General features: G+C 37.2%; 1 protein-coding gene across 1 annotated transcript in view; it reads right to left on the minus strand.

Annotated features, from left to right (window-relative positions):
• The window catches only part of DNM3 (dynamin 3), a 185051-nt gene that overhangs the window by 111770 nt on the left and 50313 nt on the right, over positions 1–22968 (minus strand). The window contains exons 11-14 of the mRNA XM_010582141.1: positions 21874–21960; positions 19775–19845; positions 16038–16086; positions 7481–7594 (exon numbers count right to left, since the gene is read on the minus strand). Of these exons, the coding sequence (XP_010580443.1) occupies positions 7481–7594; positions 16038–16086; positions 19775–19845; positions 21874–21960 (321 nt within the window). The remainder of the gene's footprint in view (positions 1–7480; positions 7595–16037; positions 16087–19774; positions 19846–21873; positions 21961–22968) is intronic.

Here is a 22968-nt window from a genome sequence, read left to right on the forward strand (position 1 = left end):
AAAAAACCTAGTTACTTTTAAAAAAACATGCCATTTGACATTTTTCTGCCTTGTCATTAAGTTGCATGTTATCTTCTGTATTACCGTTACCAGTGCTATTTAACGCATCTGTACTTTCAGAAGACTAAAATGCACTGCTATCCTCTCCACGCTCCTTGCCCCCCTTCCTGTACTATCACAGTGCGTCCACCGACATTTCTGCAGACCACCCAAGTATCACTGTTATATGGAAAATATTATAACCAAAATAGCAAAATACTTGCATAAGAATTCCAAACTTCTAAATAGAATGTTAAATTATTATAATCTTTTAATCAGACTCTGTTAAGCAGATTGGAAAATAAAAACCCCTAAATCTCAGTGTGCTTTTTTTGTTTTAAAATACTAAATTTTAATCAAGAGCATAACTTTACGTTTACTTGCAAAAGGCTTTGCTTCCTGAACTGTACTTTGTTTAAAAAAAAAAAAAAAAAAAAAAAAGAAATCCTAACTGAAATAATATTAAGGGTCAGGTTTAAACCTACAAAAAGACAGGAAATGCCGCAGTTAAGAATTAAACTTTCCTGAATAATGCTACTGTACTTCAGTAGTGCATTTTACGCTGCATTGCAAAACAGTATCTAAAAATAACAACCAACCCTTAAATAAAAAGTCCTGATCACAGTTAGAGAGAATACAGTTCTCAACTCAATTTCCAAGCCACCAATATTTAAAGTCAGATCTTTAATATAGGTTCCTGTAGATATAATATTGGCAATCATGAGATTTTTTTTTTTTTGTTACAAGTATCCTAAAATATTCTCGAGCTCTTTACTGACTCAATGAATCAACCAGATACAGCACCCAAAAATGTTAAGCCCTTTTAGCAAATCAACCACAATTTCAAGGAATTTCAAAGTGTTTAAACAAGAATCCAGTGGAGATAACTATCCAGTCATTAGTATTACTCAGTGATTAAGTGAAGGCAAAATAAATTTGCCTCAGTTCAAGATGTAAATCTGTTTGCTGATTCTTTGATGAATTCTCCTTGTGTACAGTTATTAGAAAGCCCGCACAATCTTTCCACTTACAACTTTTACTGCCAGCATAACCTCCCTGACAGTTATTAACAGAAAACCTATTAATTAAAATGCATACTTTTGTTCTTCCAATTCTTTTATACTATAGGTTGTCAATGAATTTTACTGTACAATTCTTTGCTATTTCAAGGATCCATAACACAGAAACTGAGACCTAATCTTCTCCCAGACTAAAGATCTTTGATTTCTTTAATGACAAAATGCAGACATTAAATTTGGTGAAATCTATAAAACAAGTAGTGTTTTATATTTGTTTTAAAACCACTTCTAATTTGCCACTTTTGTTTTTCTTTAAAATGGTGAAGCGGGTAGGAAGACATGCCAACTTAAAGCACACACTTAGAATTTTACTTAGAGCTACAAAACTTAAGTAAGCATATTATAAAGTCACAGTAAGCATTTTTAATGTCTTGGAATTAATTTTTCATGTCTGAATTAGCTAGTCATGTTTTGTGCTTCATTCATTTTTTTAAGACATCTTATTCCATCTTGTTAGGTTGAAGGAAAATTTTATTCATATAATTGATAAACTTAATTGTACACTTGAAGTTGTATATTACCTAAAATGCATATTTTTCTTTATGGCAAAGTAATGATTAGAGCTAGAACACCTGAATAATTACATATTAATTTATTATTAGTCTAATTTAAAGCCTCAACACTATCGCTACCTTTAGCTTTTTGGTAAATTCATCCCTTTTACAATCAGTGTTCAGGCTGGAACTTAAGTGTTTTGCTGCTATTCTGTATGGGATATGTTTGAGAAGGGTTTGAAAGCACAAGCTTGCTGCTTACCTATGGAGGCACTAGCGAGCAACAGTGATTTGAGAACACCATTATAAAACAGAATCATTTAATCTGTATAGAAAAGTAATACAAGTATTTTTTCCCCTTTTAAGCTTCCAATGTGTTTTATACCTCTTGAAACAACACCCCAGTGATGTTGCAAACGTCATTGCTAAACTGGATTACAGTCACTGTGTGTATTTTATACACAGGAAATTTTAGCAAAGCAGCACATCTTGCCATGTGAAATGATGCTGTTGTTTGCATGCTTTTGATCTATAGCATAGTCCATGTTTAACTGAAAAACTTACTGAAGCTCTACAAAGTTATTTTGTTTTCTTACAAAGTAGATTTTGAGAGAAAGCTAAATTTAAATAATATGCCAAGCAAAATACTAAAGAAATATCATTATAAGTGTATAGTTATAACATATTAGCAAAATAGATAGAAAATGCAACCAGTTTTCTTTCCAGCACATTCCCTTTAACTGGGTTAATGTGCAAGTGGTTTCCTCCATTTATACAGAAAGATTTTTATTTTTAACATGCAAGATTATTGTACTTATCTGCTCCTAGAAAATATGTACTGTATAAACATATCCTTTATCTTGAACTTCAGTATTTCTGTGCTTCCAAGAAGAGTAAAAACATCTGGTTAAATTACTATGTGTGAGTACAATATGCAGGCAAAATCCTGTATGAATTGCATATAAAATAAACCACGGCTTCAATCCTTTTTGTTTTTTCAAATGCTCAGTGTGACCAGTCTGTTGAAATCGCATCTCTGATATATGTCAGCACAATGATAACTGATGTACCGAAACGCTTCTTTTCTGAATAAAATCAAGTTCTGTTCTTGTTCTACAGCTCCCAATGTTTTAAAGTTTAATTCTGTTATCTGTGTTCCCCTCCAAAGCCCCCCAAACCGGAATGGTACAAAGTGTTGCACACCAGCGGTGATGGCTCCAAGGGACTGGCTGGACGGAGTTGTCATGTGTCTGCCTGTCTACACTTGCTGTGCAGAACATCCTCTCACCTGTACAGCAGGCACAGACAGGCAGTCGCATGACAACCCAGCCTGAGGGACAGCCGCCAGTGGGAAACCGCTCTGACACACCAGAGCATCTTCACCAACAGCTCCAGCCAAGAGTCACTCTGGATCTCAGACGGCCGGTCAGTAACCAAGCCGCGTACTGCAACTCACCTAGAGTCAAACCAACACTGCCTATAAAATACAATAAAACCCACTGCTGAAATTTTCACTGTGCTTCCTATAGTACTCTTTTCCTAGTTGTTCTCATTAACTCACTAACAATAAGTTTTATTTATACGCAGCTTTGCGGCACCATTGTATGTTTCATCCTCCCATTTACTTCTCAGGCATAACTTGAGCAACTCGCGTTATTAGGTTATTGTTGATATAAAAATGACTAACATTCCTGCTAGCCGCAGAAGCCGAGAGCAGCTTGTTGTGTGGCAAGTTAATTCTATAAACAGACACAATGTTAGACCTTGGAGTAACTTCTCCCCTTTCCACTCTCTCACCTCCTCACTTATTTTCATATCTCCCTCCCAAACCACACAGAATTTTACAATTGGGAATTAACTGTGAAATTACAATACAAACTGCATCTATCACTGGATGTTGATAATACTATCCTTTCCTATTGAAACAGAATGGAAATATTTTATTTGTAAATAAGGCTAAAGGGGATTCTTCCAGTAAATGTAAATGTCACATTTTTAGAAGTTTTTCCCCTACAGCCCAGCTTGGCATCTTTTGCACACCAATAATGCCAGTGAAACCTCTGGATGCTTTAGAAAGAATAATAAAATCACATTCTCTGACCATGCCCTGTAAAAATGCTACACCACTTTACAAATGGCATCCTTTTGTTTACAACAAAGATCTTTTTGATTCATAAACTAGAATGGTGTTCCACATTCCCAAAGTCCATTTTACCCTAATGTAGAAGTGGCTAATTCACAAACTTCAAATTTGCGGGTTAACTCTCAAATGAATCTTGGCACAAAAGCTTACAGCCTTTTGTGTTACTTAACAAACCAGTAACAACCAAGTGCTAAAATGCTCAGATTTAATCTTTTTTTGTGTAGGTAGGCCTTATAATACTTTAGCTAGTATTATATGGAATACTCCACGAAAAGAAAACTCTTTTTATTCGTGAGGTCAATGAATGTGCTAATCTTGCACTTATTTCCAACAGCCTCAAAGTGGTACACAGTATTTTCCTTGCTTGATTTTAAGCAAGTAGAAAAGCACAAAGTCATGGTACTGGTCATGCAACAAAGTCATAAACATAGCAACTGTATGCAGGATGAGGAACTAATCTAGATTAGTATTCACATAACTGATACTATAACTGCTTTACCCACACTGTTCAAACATCAACTTGATATCTACATAATTATAAGCTTAAAAGGCATTCTTAGGCACTGATTCCCATCTCATCAGGAATAAAATCCTGTTGTATGTTTGAGCAGCAACAAAACCACATCAAGAAACCAATCATTTCTTTTGTAATACTGATATCACACAACAAATTTTGAAATCTTTTGCCAAAGTAACTTGCTTCAAAATGCATTCCACTGTGGATTCTTCACTTACAAAAGCTGCAGCTCACAAATAAAGGAAATAATTTACATCCTTCTGATGGCACTAGCAAGCAACCACTTGCATTCAGAGAGTGATTTTCATCTCAGAGTAAATTCCAGACTACAGAAAATGGGCTCAGCTTACACTAGAGGGGGTACACAGCTCTAGAGGTCCTAGCAAGCGCTCTAGCTTTGTCAAGTACATTGTCAGAGCTCACTGGTACACAAGCTGCTATAACATTCCTTACTCGGAGGTAGAGGCGCAGGGGGAGCTCATCACTGTGGCAGGAGAACAAAGGTGAGACCTGACTTTACGCATCTTCCCCAGCTGCAATGGAGAAGTTCTTGCTACTGTGCAAGGACTGCAGAAGTGACCGGCCTGAGCCGGAGGCACGGGGGATCTGAACTCCCTATGACCTCACAGCATGCACAGCCGCACTGAGCCCGGGCCCAGTCCAGACACATAAACACGGGTATCACTTCACACATCACTGAAGACTACATATCTTACCAGGGTGGAAATACAACAGCATGCAGCCATTTCAATAATCATCTGAGAACAGGATGTGACAAATACCAAGCCAAGCTGAAAGTGAGGGAACATTTTAAGGAGACAAAATGTAATTACAAAAATTGGAATTCAGCCAGGAGATCAAATATTTGCTTCTTTATTTTCAGAAGCCAATAGTTTTGTTTCTGAAACAAGTCACCGGTCTTTTGATTAACCTACAGGTCAAGCCATAGCTTCAACCATCTTCAGAAAGTGTCTAAAACAGAGCTTACTAATCTTTTAAGTCCTACCGAGAAATGCCCAGTAAAAAAAAAAATAAAAAAATTCCAACATAACTTTGTGAACTCTTTCCTAGGACAGAATAATCAAATTATACAGCAAATCTGTACTTAAGGAGGAACTTCTTCCACCAGCAAAAAACATGGAATACTACGCTGTTATCTTCTCTTACTGCTCTAAGAAATTCGTGAGTGATGTCCCATATTGGCCTGAATGAACTACTGGTATTTTCCTGACACTCAAAACCCAACTGTTTGGCAATTAAAAGACATTAGTTTAAAATATGCATATGGAAATCGGACAGCGGCCATTTCCCTCCATGTACTATTCTGAGATTCCCAGGTGACTCTCCCTAGCAGACTGTCAAAACAAACGATTTCTTTTTAAAGTTGCACAGCAGAAAACATTCCATAAGTATTTTCAGGAATTTTTCTATTTCACACTAAACAAAGATCAGACTCAAAAAAGCAACACCAAAACTACCTAAAAAATTGCCACAGCACATCTTGGATGCACCTCCAATTGCTTGAGACAGAACATACCAAGAGGTGTTAAACTCACCACATCACTTATTTTAAGTTACAGTTACCTGTACCTAATCTAAGACAACAAGTTCTAGCAGCTTCAAGGTACATCACAAAAACCAACAGCTTCAAATTTTCAAATTCATAAAGGCATTTCTGCATTTCTTTTAAATTCATTTTTATGTCATTGCAATAAAATACTTCAAATTATATTTAAGAAATCTGAGAACAGAACTTCCCCACTTGACACTTAGCTCCTTCCCTCTGTCTGATATGCACTCCTTTTCCTGTTACAGTAAATATATTTGAACCCCTTTAAAACTTAAAGGGCAAGGAGCAAAATCTTCAAGATTAATCTAATCTGTCCCTCAATCTTAAGGTCTATCCCAAAATGGCTAGTGACTCAGGAAAAAAACACTACTGACCAGCACAGTTGCTACCATCAGCAGTATTACTGAAGTAACTACCTATGATTAAGTACTGCGTTCTGGATTTGCAGGACTCAGCAGAGCTCTGGCTTATGTGCATGCGTTGCAGGACCTCTCCCCAGTGGTTCTAGAAAATCCACTGCAGTAAAACACTAAGTTAGTTTAAACAGAATATGAATCGTCTGCACAGTCACCATCAACCAACTCCCTGTTTTGTTGGAGTAAGCCAGTGTTTTGATTATTACTTAGAATAACATGGAAAGATTGAGTGACGGTTTAAAGCTCATTTAAAACTCTCTCTTTACCTATGCCTCTTCCATCCAATGAACAGATTCACCCTAAAAAACACTAAATTTTTGCTGAAAACATTTAACTTAAAAAAATAAATCAGAAAATAATAGGAATTTTTTTTTTTTTAATGTAGCCCAATTTTTCTACGAAAACCAACACAAACCTTAAAAAAACCACAAGGGCTTTACTGTAAAGCTGATAGTGCACATAATAATCCCATTTTAACCTTCAAAAATCAACAAGACTGGTGGAGTTTTGGATAGAGTGTATCATTACCAACACTGTTGAAAAAAATAATTAAACAGACAAGACGAGCTGCCTAACAACAATAAAGTGAGCAACCTGGATGACCTGTTTATCATAGAAATGCTTTTTTCAGTTTTCTTATTACTTACCTCAGATTTACTGATCAGCAGTGACATTTCTTAGCAAGGTGCATTTTTTGTCAAATTTGAAAATCCATACTAACCAGCTACAGAACTCTGCAGACAGGCTTTTCATCCTCGCAGAACATGAGGCCAGAGAACAATTGTTATCACTAAATAAAATGCTGTAGTAACTTTTAGAAGTAACTTTACCTAGACAATTTGTGATCAACTTACAGTAGATGTGCAAGAGCAGCCCAAACAGACACAGGACAATAACAAGAACATTCCAAAATAGGCTTTTTTTTTTTTTTTTAGACCAATGTGTGGAAGCCACAGGAAGACAGGAACAAAGTCAAACAAACAAACAAACAAAAACACCCCACACAACACCTTTTTATGTTATCAACATTTCAACAGAAGTCTTAGAGGGTCAGCATTCTCCATGAATCAAAACCAGAAAATTTAAAGAACACAGGTAAAACCTTAAAACACTCTTTCAGTTCAAATTCTGTACAAGCTGATTTAATATTTTAAGCTGGTATCAGAAGCCTGAATAAATACTGGTTTTTTCCCCAGTAGAAAAAAAGTTCTTCATTCCTTACCTCATCATCTTTATACCAGGACAAGCTTTCTGCAGTTAGAACGAACCAATATTCCTTGGATCCTCCTTTCATGATGCCAATATTGTTGATGGTCAGCCAGCCTTTCCGGATGACCTGTGCAGAGGTGCAGTCAGGCACAAGTTTAGTTCATTACTCACTTGCCATAATTCTGCTGCTGCATTCATTCTTTTAAATAAAGACTTGTTTTATTTAGCAAGTACAGTGGCAAATTCAAGACTTTTTGCAGGTTCCTATCATTCAAGCAAAAAAAACATAACACGTGAATATAGTGTTTTCAGTCAAAAGGCTGGAGAAAGAGAGAAGCCTAAGTATTATTGTGTTGTACTTACAACAAGTATGAGTGTATTAAGGATCATGTAAACTTGAAGATATTTATTTGCTGTATAATAACTCATTGTACAAGTCCATACAACTTTATATATGATTATTCTGTTCTAGTCTAATTGTTAAGGTCATTCGTAAAGTTGGATACTAGGAAAAGCACCTAGATTCTGGCAAAGCAAGTGGCTTCTGGCACACACTGGGAATTTCCAGAAGGGGTTGAATCAAATGACAAGGTGGAGAGGTCTTCTACAGTTAATTTGAAATTAAGATAGGAAGTGGTAAAGAGAAGTATATGAGAGCTGTTTTCCTCTCATAAGGTAGAAGAGGAAAAGAAAAGAGGAAGAAAAAACCACTAAAGGTGGCAATAAAAATCAGGGGGAAAATGGGTGAAGCAGAACTTTATAAAATAGATACAAGCCAAAGATGAAAGAACAGTTGGGAACAGCATACCTATAAACACTAAAGCTAGGAGGCTACATCATGCAAAGAGAAAGTTGGGCAAAAGAAAACTTAAGAGGGATGAGGTGAAGAAGAGAGAATGGTCATGAGACCTGATTTATGGATCATACAGAAACTTTCAATTTTATTGGAACATCTATTGTTTTCCAATACATATATGAGAAAGGAAATGTTCCTTCCTATCATACTCTGAACAAGACAACAGAACTCTCCCAATCACACAGGTGCAGGGAACCTCAGCCATTCTGTTTCTCCCCACAGCAACACCCTTTACTTGCTTATGAAGTATTGAGATGGAAAGAAGTGGTCAGAGAAGCCCTTAAGAACTCCCTCAACAAGTCCCACAAGCACGAACTTGTGTGATCAAACATGAGATTCCTTTTGCTTTTAGAGAAATATAGGAAACACTGACATTCCTCTCATAGGGCTTTACAAGACTAGTAACTCTAAAATCAACAGATAACCAGAGAAAAACATTGCTCAGTATCTATTCCTTGTCATCTACAGAAGTTTCAGAATCGGAATTCACTCCCATTCAGCATGCATGTTCATATAAGCTCCCTGAAAAAAACAGCTTTGGTATTCCACAGAGCAAGGGACTAAGTTATATCCAATAACTAAACCAAAGAAAGAGATCATAAGTTGCACCTGAAAAGCTGGTATAAATATTGGTAATGCACATAATCCAAGAGTATCAATTTCATTTGAAATAAGATGATCACGTTTTCCCACTCACTACCAACCAGGCCAGCAGTGTAAGAAAACCACTGAAGATCCAAAAACAGCCTACAGGTTTTCAGCCTGTAAGAAAATCACTAAGAAAGCATTGATTTGGTTCTGAAACTCAGTAAGCTATGAGAACTAGACATGGGTCCCTTTGAGAGACTGAAGGGTATAGCACGAGCAGGCTGGATGGAATAGCCTGTACCACAAAGGTTTCTGCAGAAATTTGTCAGTATTTTTAATATTGATTTTCACTGGGGGGAGGGGGGGGATAATAAGTGGAGGGGGGGCATTACAGAGTACAAATAGACATGGAATGCTTGTTTGAGTGCAAGTTAAAGGAAACATATTCATACAAACTTGATTACCCATCAAATCCTCATTTTATTTTATGATGTTTATTGAAGTAAACTTTTAACAGGAAACAAGCAATGTGCATATATAGGCAGTGTACCTCAGGCAGCTGCCACAGAACAGGTTGTGGAATCAAGCTAATTTCATTTTTTTCTGCACTGAACTACACAAAAGCAAATAGAAGAAATTTTAGGAAAAATCCAGGAAATTAAGGTTCCCCAAACACTCGAACTTAGCTCTGCAACAAGGTGAGCTATATTTGTGCAGCAGACTAAATACTTCACAGCAAATGTGCAAAGGTGATTATTCCCATGTTATAAAGAAACTGAAATAAGAGACTATGAGAGAGGATGCTGTTGAATCATGCTGTCTGCAATTGAAAATGCTGTGTTGCTCCCTATAAAGCACATATCCACATACAGGAAGCACAGGCAGCTGGGCTAGCATGCTACTGAGAACTGGTTTGGACACACATCTTAGAGAGAGTGAAAGATTTGAAGACAGATGTCACAGTGGGGATAAAGACGTGGTTTCTAGAAGCAAACCAGTAAGAAACACTGAAGTAGCATGTTCAAGAACCTTACACGTGATGAGCACTTAAAAGGGAAGGGAAGTAGCACTCTGCTTACTCCATTCAGTGCCTTCCCTCATCATTACCCCAGGCTTTGTAGCATGTTAATAAGAGTCAAATTTTCTCAATTTGACAAGAACACATTTGTGGTAGACGTCTCAGAACAGACCAAGCCAAGATTTTAAAATCTAAACTATACGAGCCATTTAAGAATTAATGAAGCTTTTAATAGAATTCTAATGTAGGAATTACATTAGTTGCACAGCTCCAAAAGACTGTCTTGCTCCAGTCCAATGCATCTCCCCATAGATGCCTAACCATCACTGGGTGTGGACAGAAACAAGCTGACTTGCTAATACAAACATTGGTCACTGTCTTGTAAAGGAAGGAATTTGCCAGTTGTTTCCTCAGAAATCCTGTGTGCTGAGGATTAGATCCAGCTGTTATTCCCACACAACACTGCATGAAGAGTAGGGCACCAAGCTGTAGCAGTATCTTGGGCATGTGTTTTTCATGCGCAAATTTCTAGACCTGCTTATCTATACCCCTCTGGGAAAACAGGGTACTGTGTTCTCTAAAATATCCTGGACACTACAACAGATCATAACTATCCAAAATGCTTGCAAGCAGTTCCAGGAGACATCAAGAGAGACAAGATCAGCTTAGTGTGCTAAGCCTCATGTTCTTTTCATTGAATTGTTCCTGTTTCCCAGGCACATTTTGTTAACTACAAAAAGCTACACTTCCAAAATACTCAGTACCAGCGCTGGGGTCGGGGGGAGGGAGATGTTGGATCAAGGTGTAAGTACAAAACAAAGTGAGATTAAGCAACATAGTTTTACTTTCCAGAGAAGCTGAATTACACCTTAGACTCCAGCCAATTTCTCAAAAAATAACTCAAGCTATATTTTAGAAATAAGTGTCCTTCCATGGATAATAAGCAGCAAAGATTTTCAAAGAGACTTTTGAAGTTAAAAAAAACTCTGATGGGGGGCTGGTTGTTTTTTTTTAAACTGTTGTGTTAACTATCTTCTATAGTACTTCAGCTTGCAAAAGTAATGTGTTTCATTATTGTTTTCACTAGTTCATTTTCTGGTTGGTTTGGATTTAAGGGATCCACTTCAGTATTTTCTATCATATTTCTAAATGTCACTCTGTGCAAACCGGATATTAGTGACATGAGTTATGAACTTCAGGAAGGTGAAAAATATGGGCATTGCCAGAAGCTAGTGAAGACAATATTCTGACCGGTAGTTGGGCTCCATGTACAGGATGAACAAGAGATGACACAGTTCCTTCCTTCAGGTTCCTGATACCTAATCTGGATGTCTGAAAAATGAAACTTAGAGGGTACGAATGCACATGAACAGGGCAGAAGGAAGTCATTTTCTGATAGTTCAGCTGCACAAAACCCAAATCATATCTGTTGTTCTTATTCTCCACCACTTCATGGATAAACAGGAAAGCAGAATTTGACACAATAAGTACATTTTATGTATTGCTGCATGACTTATTCATTCCATTAAATCAAATAAGGTATTTGTAAATGAAATACATTAGAGAACCAGAAAGTGTTCCATTTCTTTAGAAGAAATATTTACAAGATGATTTCAAGATAAGTGAGAGATAAGTGAAATTGACTGGGCAGACAGAAATACAAGTGTGAAAATCATGAGACTGGCAACTTCCACAACAATAGAAGCAGCAGCATTTGTTGAGTTAACATACCTCTCTATTAAAGTTGTGTTATGTAAATCCATTGAAATAATTTTGAACACACAACACAGCTCCCAGCACTACTCTATCTTCTAATCACTGTCATAACAACATGTGTTACCAAATAGTAAGCACATTGAGAGAATAAAAGTTGCGAAAACTACTCTGTGAGGCATCCTTACAAGCTATTGGTTCTTTGGGTTCAAATATGAAGATTCTCACGCTGCAGAGGCTAAAAAGGAACAACAGATTAGAGGGGAAACCTAATACAGTATTTCACTGTAAATTGCCAAACGTCAGAGCATAAACTGATCAGACCTGTTCTGACACTGAACACAACCAAGATCTTGTGACATCACTTCCCCCAAAATCACTGCACAATATATTGCATAACTTAAAAATAATGACAGTGGCTTACGTCCTAAACACATCTACTTTAAAGAAAAATTTAATCTTTACTGAAGCAAAGTACTCAACAGTGAAAAATTGAAAGGCTTCTAAATGTAGTTAAACAACGATTGAGGTGATTAAGTCAATCATGAAGGAATCTTAACCTGAAAAATAAGTATAGTTAAAGGCCATTTAGAACAGCAATACTTCTCTAGTCTTTGATAAATTGAAAATTCAACAGCAGCATGTCTCATTCAAGGGTATTTCAAAATTTAGCATCATGTGGTTGTCCATGGGCAACACTTCTTTTACAGAAACACTGGCATTTCTTAACAGAACAGCCTTGTGATGATTTTTCATGACACCTCACTGACCATGGCACAAGTTTCTATTTCCATCTACTTGCTTAAAAAAAATTCTGTAAACACATTTTTTTCCTGAGTCATGCAAGGTAACAGGATTTAAGCATATCTGAAGAAAGAAGCAGCAAAGTATGCTACAAAACAGGATTAAAAAGAAAAAAGAAAAAAGGGGTTACTAGGGAAAAAGTTATTTATTAGCACTATAGTTCAGGCCAACTGATGGGGTCTGAATGCTACTTGTGTCCAGAACAAGTGAATCAGATTGCTGGCATAACATTGTAAAAGAGGCAAGTCAAACAAAGCCTCCAAACCCAAACCTCCAAATCACTTGGAAAGTGACTTCAAACTCATAGTTCAGATTAAGCCCCTTCTCCAATTACAGGGGCTACTTCAAGCACAGCAGCAGATTTTGCCACAGAAGTAAAACACAAAACAGAATTTCATATAAATTATATATAATCCCCTATAATTTGAATATTGTGCATTCTTACATACAGAGTATCAATTGGGCACATGGAGCAACGACACCTTCATCTTCAAAGGTTTATCATGAAGGGGGGCTTTAAACACTAAATTTTAGTCACCAAAACAAATCTCAACACAAAATACACAGTTAAGAGTGGGTCAACTTTCAGGAACCAGATCTTGCTAGTGTACTGTGTAGAACCAAGCGTTACACTGATTATTTCAAGCAAATTAGAAGACAGACTAACCTGTGGCTTAAAAAGAAACTTTGTGGAGTCAGGTCAAAACCTCAGGCGGTAGCAAAGAAAAGACAAACAAAAAAGGCCAAAGATTAAGTGTGAGAGGATAAATTAGTAGTAGAGGAAAAAGGAGCAAAAACATGTTAAGAGGAATTGGCATTACACTTCTTCCAAAAAACCAATATTGCTGCACTCATCTTATTTCTGAGATACACAGAAATAGTTAATAGTGATCTGCATCATTCCAGTTCAAAGCAAGCTACAAAAAAGAAAAGCAATGGATTGCAAATGAGCATCCCACTGTTTTGGGAAAACTTAATGATCTTGATCACCCACAAGATTCGATTCAACTGCTGTTAGAATCAGTGCTGCCTAGTCCTTTTTCCTTTCTTGAACATTAGTTTAAATTTGTTTGAAATGATAACTAATATAATTAATAGTATAATGTGGCAACAAACTGGAAAAATGTGTATGTTTTCATCATAGATATTACCAAAGAATGCAGATGACACAGAGATTTACTTCTTACACCTAACCATCACTGAACCACGAGTAACTTGTTACAAAACTAACTGATGTTTAGACAATTAATTCTAATTAGTAATATTAAAGGCATTCACATATTTATTTACTCATGAGGTGGAAGGGTTAGAGTCTGTCCATGATATATTGATCCTCCTGGTGCTATGAAAAGAATCTAAAAAGGCTTTAAATATTTCTAAGTTTATTAATAAAACTCACTTTTTCTATCATAAGTAATTCCTTTACATAAACAAAATACCAAGAACAGTACCTGTACCCATAAACAGCATGTTCATTTATGCAAGAGCTAATGTTTCCTTTTGGTTACCAGAAACTTATTTGCCCACCTTTCAAAAAGAGGTTTACTATGAATAGAGGCACTCAGATCAGATAAAAACTGCTTTCCAGTTATATAATAAAATAAACACCAATTAGTCATTTTAGTTTGAGAAAGTCAGTAAATTATAAAAATATTAATTTTACTCAAAGTTTTCTACAAATTTTAAGTTATACTAGTTCATACTTGTAACAGCAGGTTAGTAGCAGTTAAGTGATGAACTGCAGTTATACTTCATTGAGGAAGTGTTACAGACAAGACAGTTTAACGTTAAATAGTTTAGTAGCAAGTATTCAACAAACCAATGAGTTAGAGACAAACTTTGCCCTCTGAGAAGCTAAATGAAAAAGCAACAATAAAGCTTACAGAACTTAGCTCGTACAATTTGCCTTGAAGGCGGTAGATTGGTTCCCTGAAATAGCAAATTGCAAAAATGAAGTTTTATTTCAGAAACATTTTCTCATTCTTTTCAACTCCAAACAATTAACTTACAAACATCTGTTTATTAACTTTAAAATAAAAGGTTCAGCAAAGTCCTTTATACCAAAAGTAATCAAGTTTCAACATTTAATTTAAAATGCCAAGCTTTTTCTCTACTTCTTTAGAAAGAGAACATTCACTTAATTAAAAAATCATTCATTTTATTTGTGTATTTTTGAAGAGTCAGATAATTGGTTGATTTTCTTTTTATGGGACACTCCAAAGTGATGATGGTTGTTGTGTTTGACACATGTTCCGGCACAGCTAGATAAGAAGGAAATCTCTCCTCAGAGAGGAGAGACTAGTCTTTGAAGGCATTTCAGTGTTTAGACCTTTCAACTTTTTTTCATTTTAGTCCAAACCATATATTACATCAAAAATGCCACTCATGCTGGTCAGGCTGTGGGGGACCATCACATCCAAGAAGTTAACGGATTATTTTAACTAACACCTCAAAAATAACTAGCACTTTCTTGGTGGAAGAGGTCGGATTTCTATCCCCAAAAAGATGACTAAGTTTTCAAAAAATGCTAGAACTCTGATCTACAACAGCAGAATAGGAGACTTTCTGAAATCTCAGGTTTATCACCTGAGGGATCTAAATTCAGTGTTCACATTTGAAAACCTTGACCTTTCACCTCCTGAGCACTGTTTGACCAAATTGCACATGAAAACATGAGGAAGACGTTCAATACTGGTAACTATTTATACAAAATTTCGTTGTCTTATTTTTACTAGAAATTTATATTTCCTTTTAAAGTACATACTAATTCCACAACATTTTCTTTCTGTTTAAGACTTTGCAAAACCCTTGAAATGAGCAGAAACCCTCAAAGTTGTAGCATTTTCATTATTTTCATCCCATATAAAAAACAGGATTGATCTTGTGAAGTACTGAGCACCCCTGGCCCACACAAAAGCAAAGAAAGAAGCAAAGCTCAGGAGCGCTTAGCATCTTGCAGAATCAATCCCATATTCTTATGTGATAAAAAGAAACAAACAAATAATTTCATTAATGAATCTCAGTGAAAATGCTAATGAATCTGAGACCATCAACCAGTTATTCTTTGTTTACTCTGAGAAATGTCTATGGGTTAAACCACAAGAGGTACATAGTCCACATCTTTGTGAAGTCAACTCAAAGTTTTCAGAAGAGGTAAAGGCAAATCCACTTTTGTTTGCTGAATTGCCCCTTCACTGCTATTAAGCTGTGAACATGTAAGAACTAGTAAAACGACTATGACAAAGCACACACAAGCAAGTACTCACCAGCATTTTGGATTCTGAAATTCACAAATTTGCATTTAATGACAAAATACATTGATGGGTAACATGAAAGATTCAATGCACTAAATGGCATGGGAGGGGAGACAATAACCAGCAGTGCAAGCAGTAGCAGAAATATTAAACAATAGATGATGATAACAATGAAAGTCAGGTGGCTTTGAAAAATTCAGTAAAACAAGACAATGATGATGCCTTTTATATATGTTTGAAGCAGAAAAGGTAAATGATACAGTTACAACAAATAAACACAGCCAAGAGCTTGGATTAACTTGCACATGCCATTATCCATTCTCTGTTAGGTGCCTACCTGATTTCCCACTGCACTTTTGTTAACCTGACTGCTTCTTTGTTGGGCACTAAGGGAAGCAGAGGAAAAGAGTTATACTGAAGAAACTCAAACTAAGCCAGGTCCCGAGGAATAGATTTTAGCAGTAATAGTTACTTCTGATTCCAGCACAGAAAGCTAGAGTAACAAAGAAACACAGCAAAATCATTGCATATATGTGCATATTTCAACTGCTTTTTCTTACAGTGTAGGAATGACTGCTTATATTTGCCTGCTTAGGACAGAAGGGACATGCACAGCAGACAGCTCCTACTAATCACCTCCTTTGTAACAACATCCTACTTGGATTGGTAAAGGTTACTAAAAGCACAGAGAAATTATGGCTCATGTGGGTAACTTTGGTAACATTAGCTCTATAAATATTCAAGAGACAAAAAGCAAGCCATTTCTGTTATTTTGTGCAGTACAACAAAATCCTCCCCTGCTGGAGGCTCCTTAATAGCTTTGTCTTGACAGTTTGTTTTGGATAGTATTCCAATATTTATATGCACTTTGAAGGTGTTAATATAACCAATGGATGAAGCCATCACAAAGCTCGTTCAAAAAGCTGGAATCATGTAAGAGTAGAGCATACTTGAAATTAAACCATATTTAAAAGATTTTGCTCAATTCTTGAACTCTGGTAATCCCAGTGCCTGAAACAAAACACACTCCTGTCTCAAAAACATACAAGTTGCCATTAATTCTAAAAGCATTTGCATTATGTGGTGGTTTGTAAGGGTTAGGCCACAAAATTAAAATATTGCTAGAAAGAGGAAGAAAAGAGTTCAGAGAGCAGGCTTTGGCTACTCAACCACCAGAGTGGCCACTGGTAACGGGAAGCTTTGTTTGGATTGGATTATACCATTTCACCAGGCATTGATAAACTGAAGAAAAAAGGATAATTAGATCAACTACAAACGCAGCTCTGAAAGAGTAAGACAAAGAGAAGTGCTTGGATCACAGCCTACAGGCCAATCCTGGAACTGTTTTGTGCACAGCTGCTGTTCCAAAGAATTGCTGAAGCACCAAACTCAACCCTGTCCCAACTTTGATCCTGCCCTTCAGACCATACTCTATCAAACCAGCAGTCCACATACTGTCTGTGAGAAGATCCACAAGGATGTTTATTCCATGTGCCTATTCACTGGGCTTACCTCTCAATCATCCAGATCCTTTTGACCAAATAACACTGCATGTCTCTGGTGCATGATCTGAGTTGCATAAGCTTTGGTGCATAAACTATGATTAAATAACATGCACACAGAAAACACAGCATTAACCCCTCACCAATTCCAATCTGTTGTTTGAGAAACACATGAGATGCCTTTAGAAAACCTAATTGCCATTCCTTTGGTTTGGTTTGGGGGTTTGGGGGTTTTATATTTTTATTTTATTTTATCGCCTTAGGAAAGCTAATTAGACCACTAACATCATACTAAGAACCCCATGCCTTTTAGAAATAGCCCTGCAATTGGTCCTCTATTTACTGTTCTAAATACAAATTACTCTTTATGCAGATGGAAGCATGTAGCTATGTCTGAGTTACACCAGCTAGAAACAAACCCAATCCCAATGTTTAACCACTCGTTCTGCTAAAAGAGACAAACATTAATATTCTAAGATTTCACAATTTCATAGCTATGCAAAGTTGTTCTAAATATGGGCGTTCTTAAATCCTTTTCAAGTCAATTCACATTGTGCTGTACCTGCCTTAGGCCCTGCAATGCTGCAAGGTAGTTTGAAATGTCTTGTGCTTTCATTCTTATGAACAAGGTTCACAGGACTTAGACTTACAAAACACTGCAGTCACATGAGACAACTGGCTAGAAGACTCAGCAAAAGAAAGGAAACACTAGGGAATCTGAGGAATCTATAGTCCAGAATGTTTAGACACTGCAGAAGCCCATATGCCACCCAAAATTTATTTCATTTTCCAGTTCTAACATAATTGCTATAACAATAACATGATTATAGTTTAAAATGTGTATTTTATACTGCTTAGCTCATAAATTAATATATTTTACATTTTAAATTGTTCTTAGTTATCCAAGTTTTCTCTTCCAGTCGAGCACGAGTCAACAAAGATACTTCCCTTCCCGTCAGTTTCAACCTACAGAAACACTTGCTTAAACTTACCAGTAAACTTAAGCAAAGAGCCATTTGTTATCTGCTTATACCCTGTGCACAGTGGCTGGGGATTTCTAGATCTCAATTGACAAAAGAGGAAGCAGCTTTCCCAAGAAATTGAACTTGGGCATTGCAACTCCTTGGAAAAGACACAGCAGTGAGGACCACGGACTGAACTACAGGCCTTGGCAGCAGGATCCATGAGGGGGATTTTTCCAGGGAGACACATAATGAAGTAGCTCCAGATGTACCTGGCACTCTAGAATGCAAGACTATAAAACATGGAAGGTTCTAACTTGACACAAGGAAAAGTCTTTTCACAGTGAGGAGAGGCAAGCATTGGAACAGGCTGCATAGAGAGGCTGGAGAATCTCCAGTGTTGGAATCTTTCCAGATCTGATTCAACAAAGCCCTGAGTAACCTGGTCTGTACTCAGCATTGACCCTCCTCTGAGCAGGAGGTTGGACTATGTGACTTCCCAAGGTCACAACACACACCATTAATATATATGGAGTGTTTTTAGCAGGCTTTTTCCTGTCAGAAAAGGATGAAGAGAAGTAAATAGCAGACAGGTTGTTATCTTGACCTCTAGAAGGCCAGCTACCATTCCTACAACATCCTGTCGTTTGTCAAGAGAACTGATAAAGGTATCTAGGACCTGCAAACAATTATAGAGAAAGTTGCTCAAACCAAACACAAACAGTGCCTGGCTTTGCCTCCTCCCCTCTCAGCTTACTGAACTCCATGTTTTAAAACTTCAGGGCATACTGCCAAAGGTGTAGACCTTCCTTCACAGTGCTAACTAGAATAGGCCATAGTATAATACGTACTGTGGTGCCAAACTTTGTTGCCAGCATCCCACATGAATGAAACCTGTTGTGATTCCAAACACTGTTATGGCAAATATGGCATGAATATGACTGAAGGAACATTCATTCTTCAAGGAGTGAAGACATCTTTAATGTTTTTACCAGTGTCAAAATGTTGGTATGAAGCTCCTGAGGCACAAATTGCTGGAAGCTGAGGAAGAACATTCTGGAGAATATTCTCACAGCCTTTTCAATTAAGTGAGGAGAACGTCAAACCAGGCCCTGCAGGGCATTCTGCTACTATTATTCTCTACAGCCAAACAGCAGGCACACTTACAATTCAGTGACATCCATTACTCTGAGCAAGACTGTTTCACACAGAATCACAGCTCCCAAAATATGCATTAGCAACAATGTGGAAAGACCACCGATATTATACATTTCTGTGGTCCCTAAATGGATACAGTGAGGGCATCGGCTTGCCAAAGCTGCTTCCTGAGATGCATGTGATTCCAGGCCAAGCCATAAGCTTCAGCTTCAGTGAAACCAGGCTTGTGAACGGGGATAAAGAACCTCCTACAAGTAGGACAGAGTTCAACACTGTGTATGTTGAGAAAGGGATGTTTGGGACTTTGCAGCTTGCATCTTCACTTCAGGATTCACTTCACACTCATGTCACACTTCAGGACTTGTGTTTTGAACTTAGTAAAAAAACCAACAAAAACAAAACAAAACAAAAAACCTGAAAGTGTCTTTATAACAAAGTCTCTATATACATACTTTGCAAAGCCAATGAAGTCTTCGTGGTTGGTGTTGATGTAAGAAACCTGGATATCAATCAGCAGCAGCACCTATTAAGGGAGACAGGAGAGCAAAAAAAGGATGGGTAAGGTGGAGGAGAGAGATTGAGGAAAAGGAAGGGAGAAAAGAGAACTTGTGCATTTTCTGCATTATTGAATATTGCTTTCATAACTGTTCAGGCCAAAAGCAACAATATTTTCTAAATCCCACCGCTTCTGTTTGTGTGCTTGTTTAATAAGCTAGACTACAGAAGAGCTATTCCCTCTTCCTATTTTTTTCCTGACAGACCTAATTTTTCACTACCTTGCCCCTTTGTCCACTTCATTAAGATCAATGATACATGGCCAGAGAGAGTTTAATAATACATAATGTAGATTCTAGCTCTATGTTTTGCAAGTTAAGTTTTGCAAAATTCTATTTGTAGCATTCCAGCCAAGCCAGCAAGGAACCCAAACCTTAAACCTAAAATCAGGGTACCCACATTTTCTTTAGGTACTACACAAAGAAGTGATAGATAGGTAAGCTAGCGCTGGCCCAGAAAATGTAGAGTCTAGGTACTAGACAGCCATTCTGGTGTATGCATCTGGACTGAGAGATGGACTAGTCAATGAAATAACAGAATGAATGGTTTGTATACTTATCACTTGCCAGTCCTTCTATAACCCAGACACAGAATTTGATTCAAACTTGATAATCTAACTCGGCAAAGAACTTGATAAGATATTAGAGAAAACTCACTCCCACCCTTGAACAGCTTCTTGAACATGCATGAGACTGCACTTTCCCCTCATCTTTTCAGACTTCCATTTATCAGCAGGGAGCAAGGAAGAAACCTATTGCTACCAAACGGTAGCATTTAATCTCTTCAAAGGGTACAGAGTTATTTCTGTACAGTTCCTCAAACACAGCATCACTCTCAAATTCTTCACAATTTCCAGAAGATATTAGGTGCCTCACTCAGAGCAAAAGATAGTGGGGATTTGGATCTAGCTCTTACCTCTGAAAATATCCTCACTAGTGTTTTGATTTATTAATGGTAACTGCTAACAGCATAAATAATGATGTGAATATGTGACAATAACCTATTTGACCAATTCTCGGCATTTACAGAAAGCTGGTATTTTGTACTTTTTTCTTGGGAATTGCCAGGTATGTGCACACAGTGAAGAATGGAGTAATAGGAAAAAAGACTCACTTATTCTAAGTAATTTGTATCTTCTTCCAAATTTTGAAATAACTGAGTGTCCTAATTAGAACTCCCTGCAAGTACAAGCCCAGCAAATACAATTTTTCAAAAATTATTTTTAATACTACATTCACAGCACAGATTAAAGTAAAAGAAGCAGGATATGCTGCACAGCACCCTAGTTTGCACAGGGACTAGAGAGCCAAGAGTCCAGAACAACTTAAGAGCTCTGCCTAGCCCTTCTTCCCCAAATATTTCTGTTGTCACACTCTGCACTCTCCAGCCAATAATTCCTGTTTCCACTTCCAGTGCATTTTCTCACATGTAGTCTAAGCTTTGAAGTTTCCTGGATTTGGAGTGCTTAGCTGGGTGGTGAATGTTCTAAACAAGTTTCTCTGAAATTTTATTCTGTTTTTTTTAAACTTGAAGGAAAGCTTGTCATTCCCGCAAGAGTCCCAGTACAATTGCTTGTGGGCCTCATTGTAATTAGAACATGGGAGGGATTTGTTAAAAAAACCTGAAAACAAAGTAGAAAAAAAGGCTGGCTATTTCTGTGTGCATTTGTTTAATCATTAATCAATTTCCCACAAACAGCTGTTGTGGCACAGCTAAGACGATGGCACACTGTGGCACAGGAACAAGCCAACGCTACTTTAAGCCACCAATCCTGATTTTGAAAGACCAGATTAGGATTTTCTGTAACAATTCTAGTCTCCTCTGTCAAAGCTCAATGGTAGAGGAGCAATTTCTCTGTCCCTCTAAAATATACAGCCTGCTAAAAAAAAAATTAAAAAAAAAAAAAAATCTTTCATTGTCTTACTGTACTTCGTACATAAGAACTTTCTTCCTTCATGCACTTCCCCAAACTGTTAGATCTCCTATTTATTCTCACCTGATCCTTGGTCTTCTCTTCTCTTTCACGAATGTAGCCGGCAACAATTCTTTCCGTTTCCTCACACAACCTTGGATATGTTGCCAACTGAAAAGCAAAATTAACAGAAATTTATACCTGCAGGGTGGCTTCAATAGAATACAAACAGGGGAGCCTCCAGCTTTCCTCTTTGGAAGAAGGCAATTATTATAAATGCTTGGGCTAAAAGTTAACTACACTACAAAGCAAGCCTTACTTGCTGTTAGTGGTCATTTTCCAGAGAAACTGGAAAGACTTAAACCCTTGGATTGTTTCTGTGCTTTTGCTCCATGGAACATTGAAGAAAAGACATTTTGGACATGTGAACCACAGTTTATCAGCCTTGGGCTGAGGTTTCTCCATGCCTCTCTCTTCTACTGTGCCTAATTCCAGAGTCGCACTTTAAATTTCCAAGTTTCTTGTTCTTTGAAGGCTCCACCTTGTGGCAACATCTTTACATCTCAATAACAATACTTAAAAATGTAAACAGCAAAACACAACAGTAAATTTGGCCAATAGCACCAGGAAAAGAATCTGCACAATTAATTCAAGTGGCATATCTTCCGAACTTTGAAAAAAGTGAAAAAACCTGGAAACTCAGCTCAAAATATTGCAGTGAATCCACTTCTCCATGATTTTTGTAAAAAAGATTGTCACCCTTTCCTGTTTTAAGAAATGGCTCCTTTACCTGCTCATTGGTACAAAAAAATTGCATTAATCAGAAAAACACAAAGGATGTGACAGGATATTTCTCAACAACTTCAGCATACCTGTGCTCACACCCCAGAGCTGCTCCTGTACTTGCTACTGTTAGTGTACCCTGCACTCTGAGACGGTGGGAAAGACAGATGAACAGAAGGTGAGATAATAAAAGTAGCCAGTTAGCTAAGAAGTCTGCCAGAGTCAATGGGTTCTTCTAGAATATCACAGAGTAATGGGAGAAAAGAGAATTGAAAATCAGCAACTGTTAGCTGTCAATGCTCCAGAAAGTGAGTCACAGTATTTACAGATGACAACTTTCCTATGAAGGTGAAAAGTCGGGGGGGGGGGGGGGGGGAGCCATTGTTTTATATTTTT

Source organism: Haliaeetus leucocephalus, unplaced genomic scaffold, assembly GCF_000737465.1.
Source record: "Haliaeetus leucocephalus isolate CR32 unplaced genomic scaffold, Haliaeetus_leucocephalus-4.0 Scaffold76, whole genome shotgun sequence".
NCBI lineage: Eukaryota > Metazoa > Chordata > Aves > Accipitriformes > Accipitridae > Haliaeetus > Haliaeetus leucocephalus.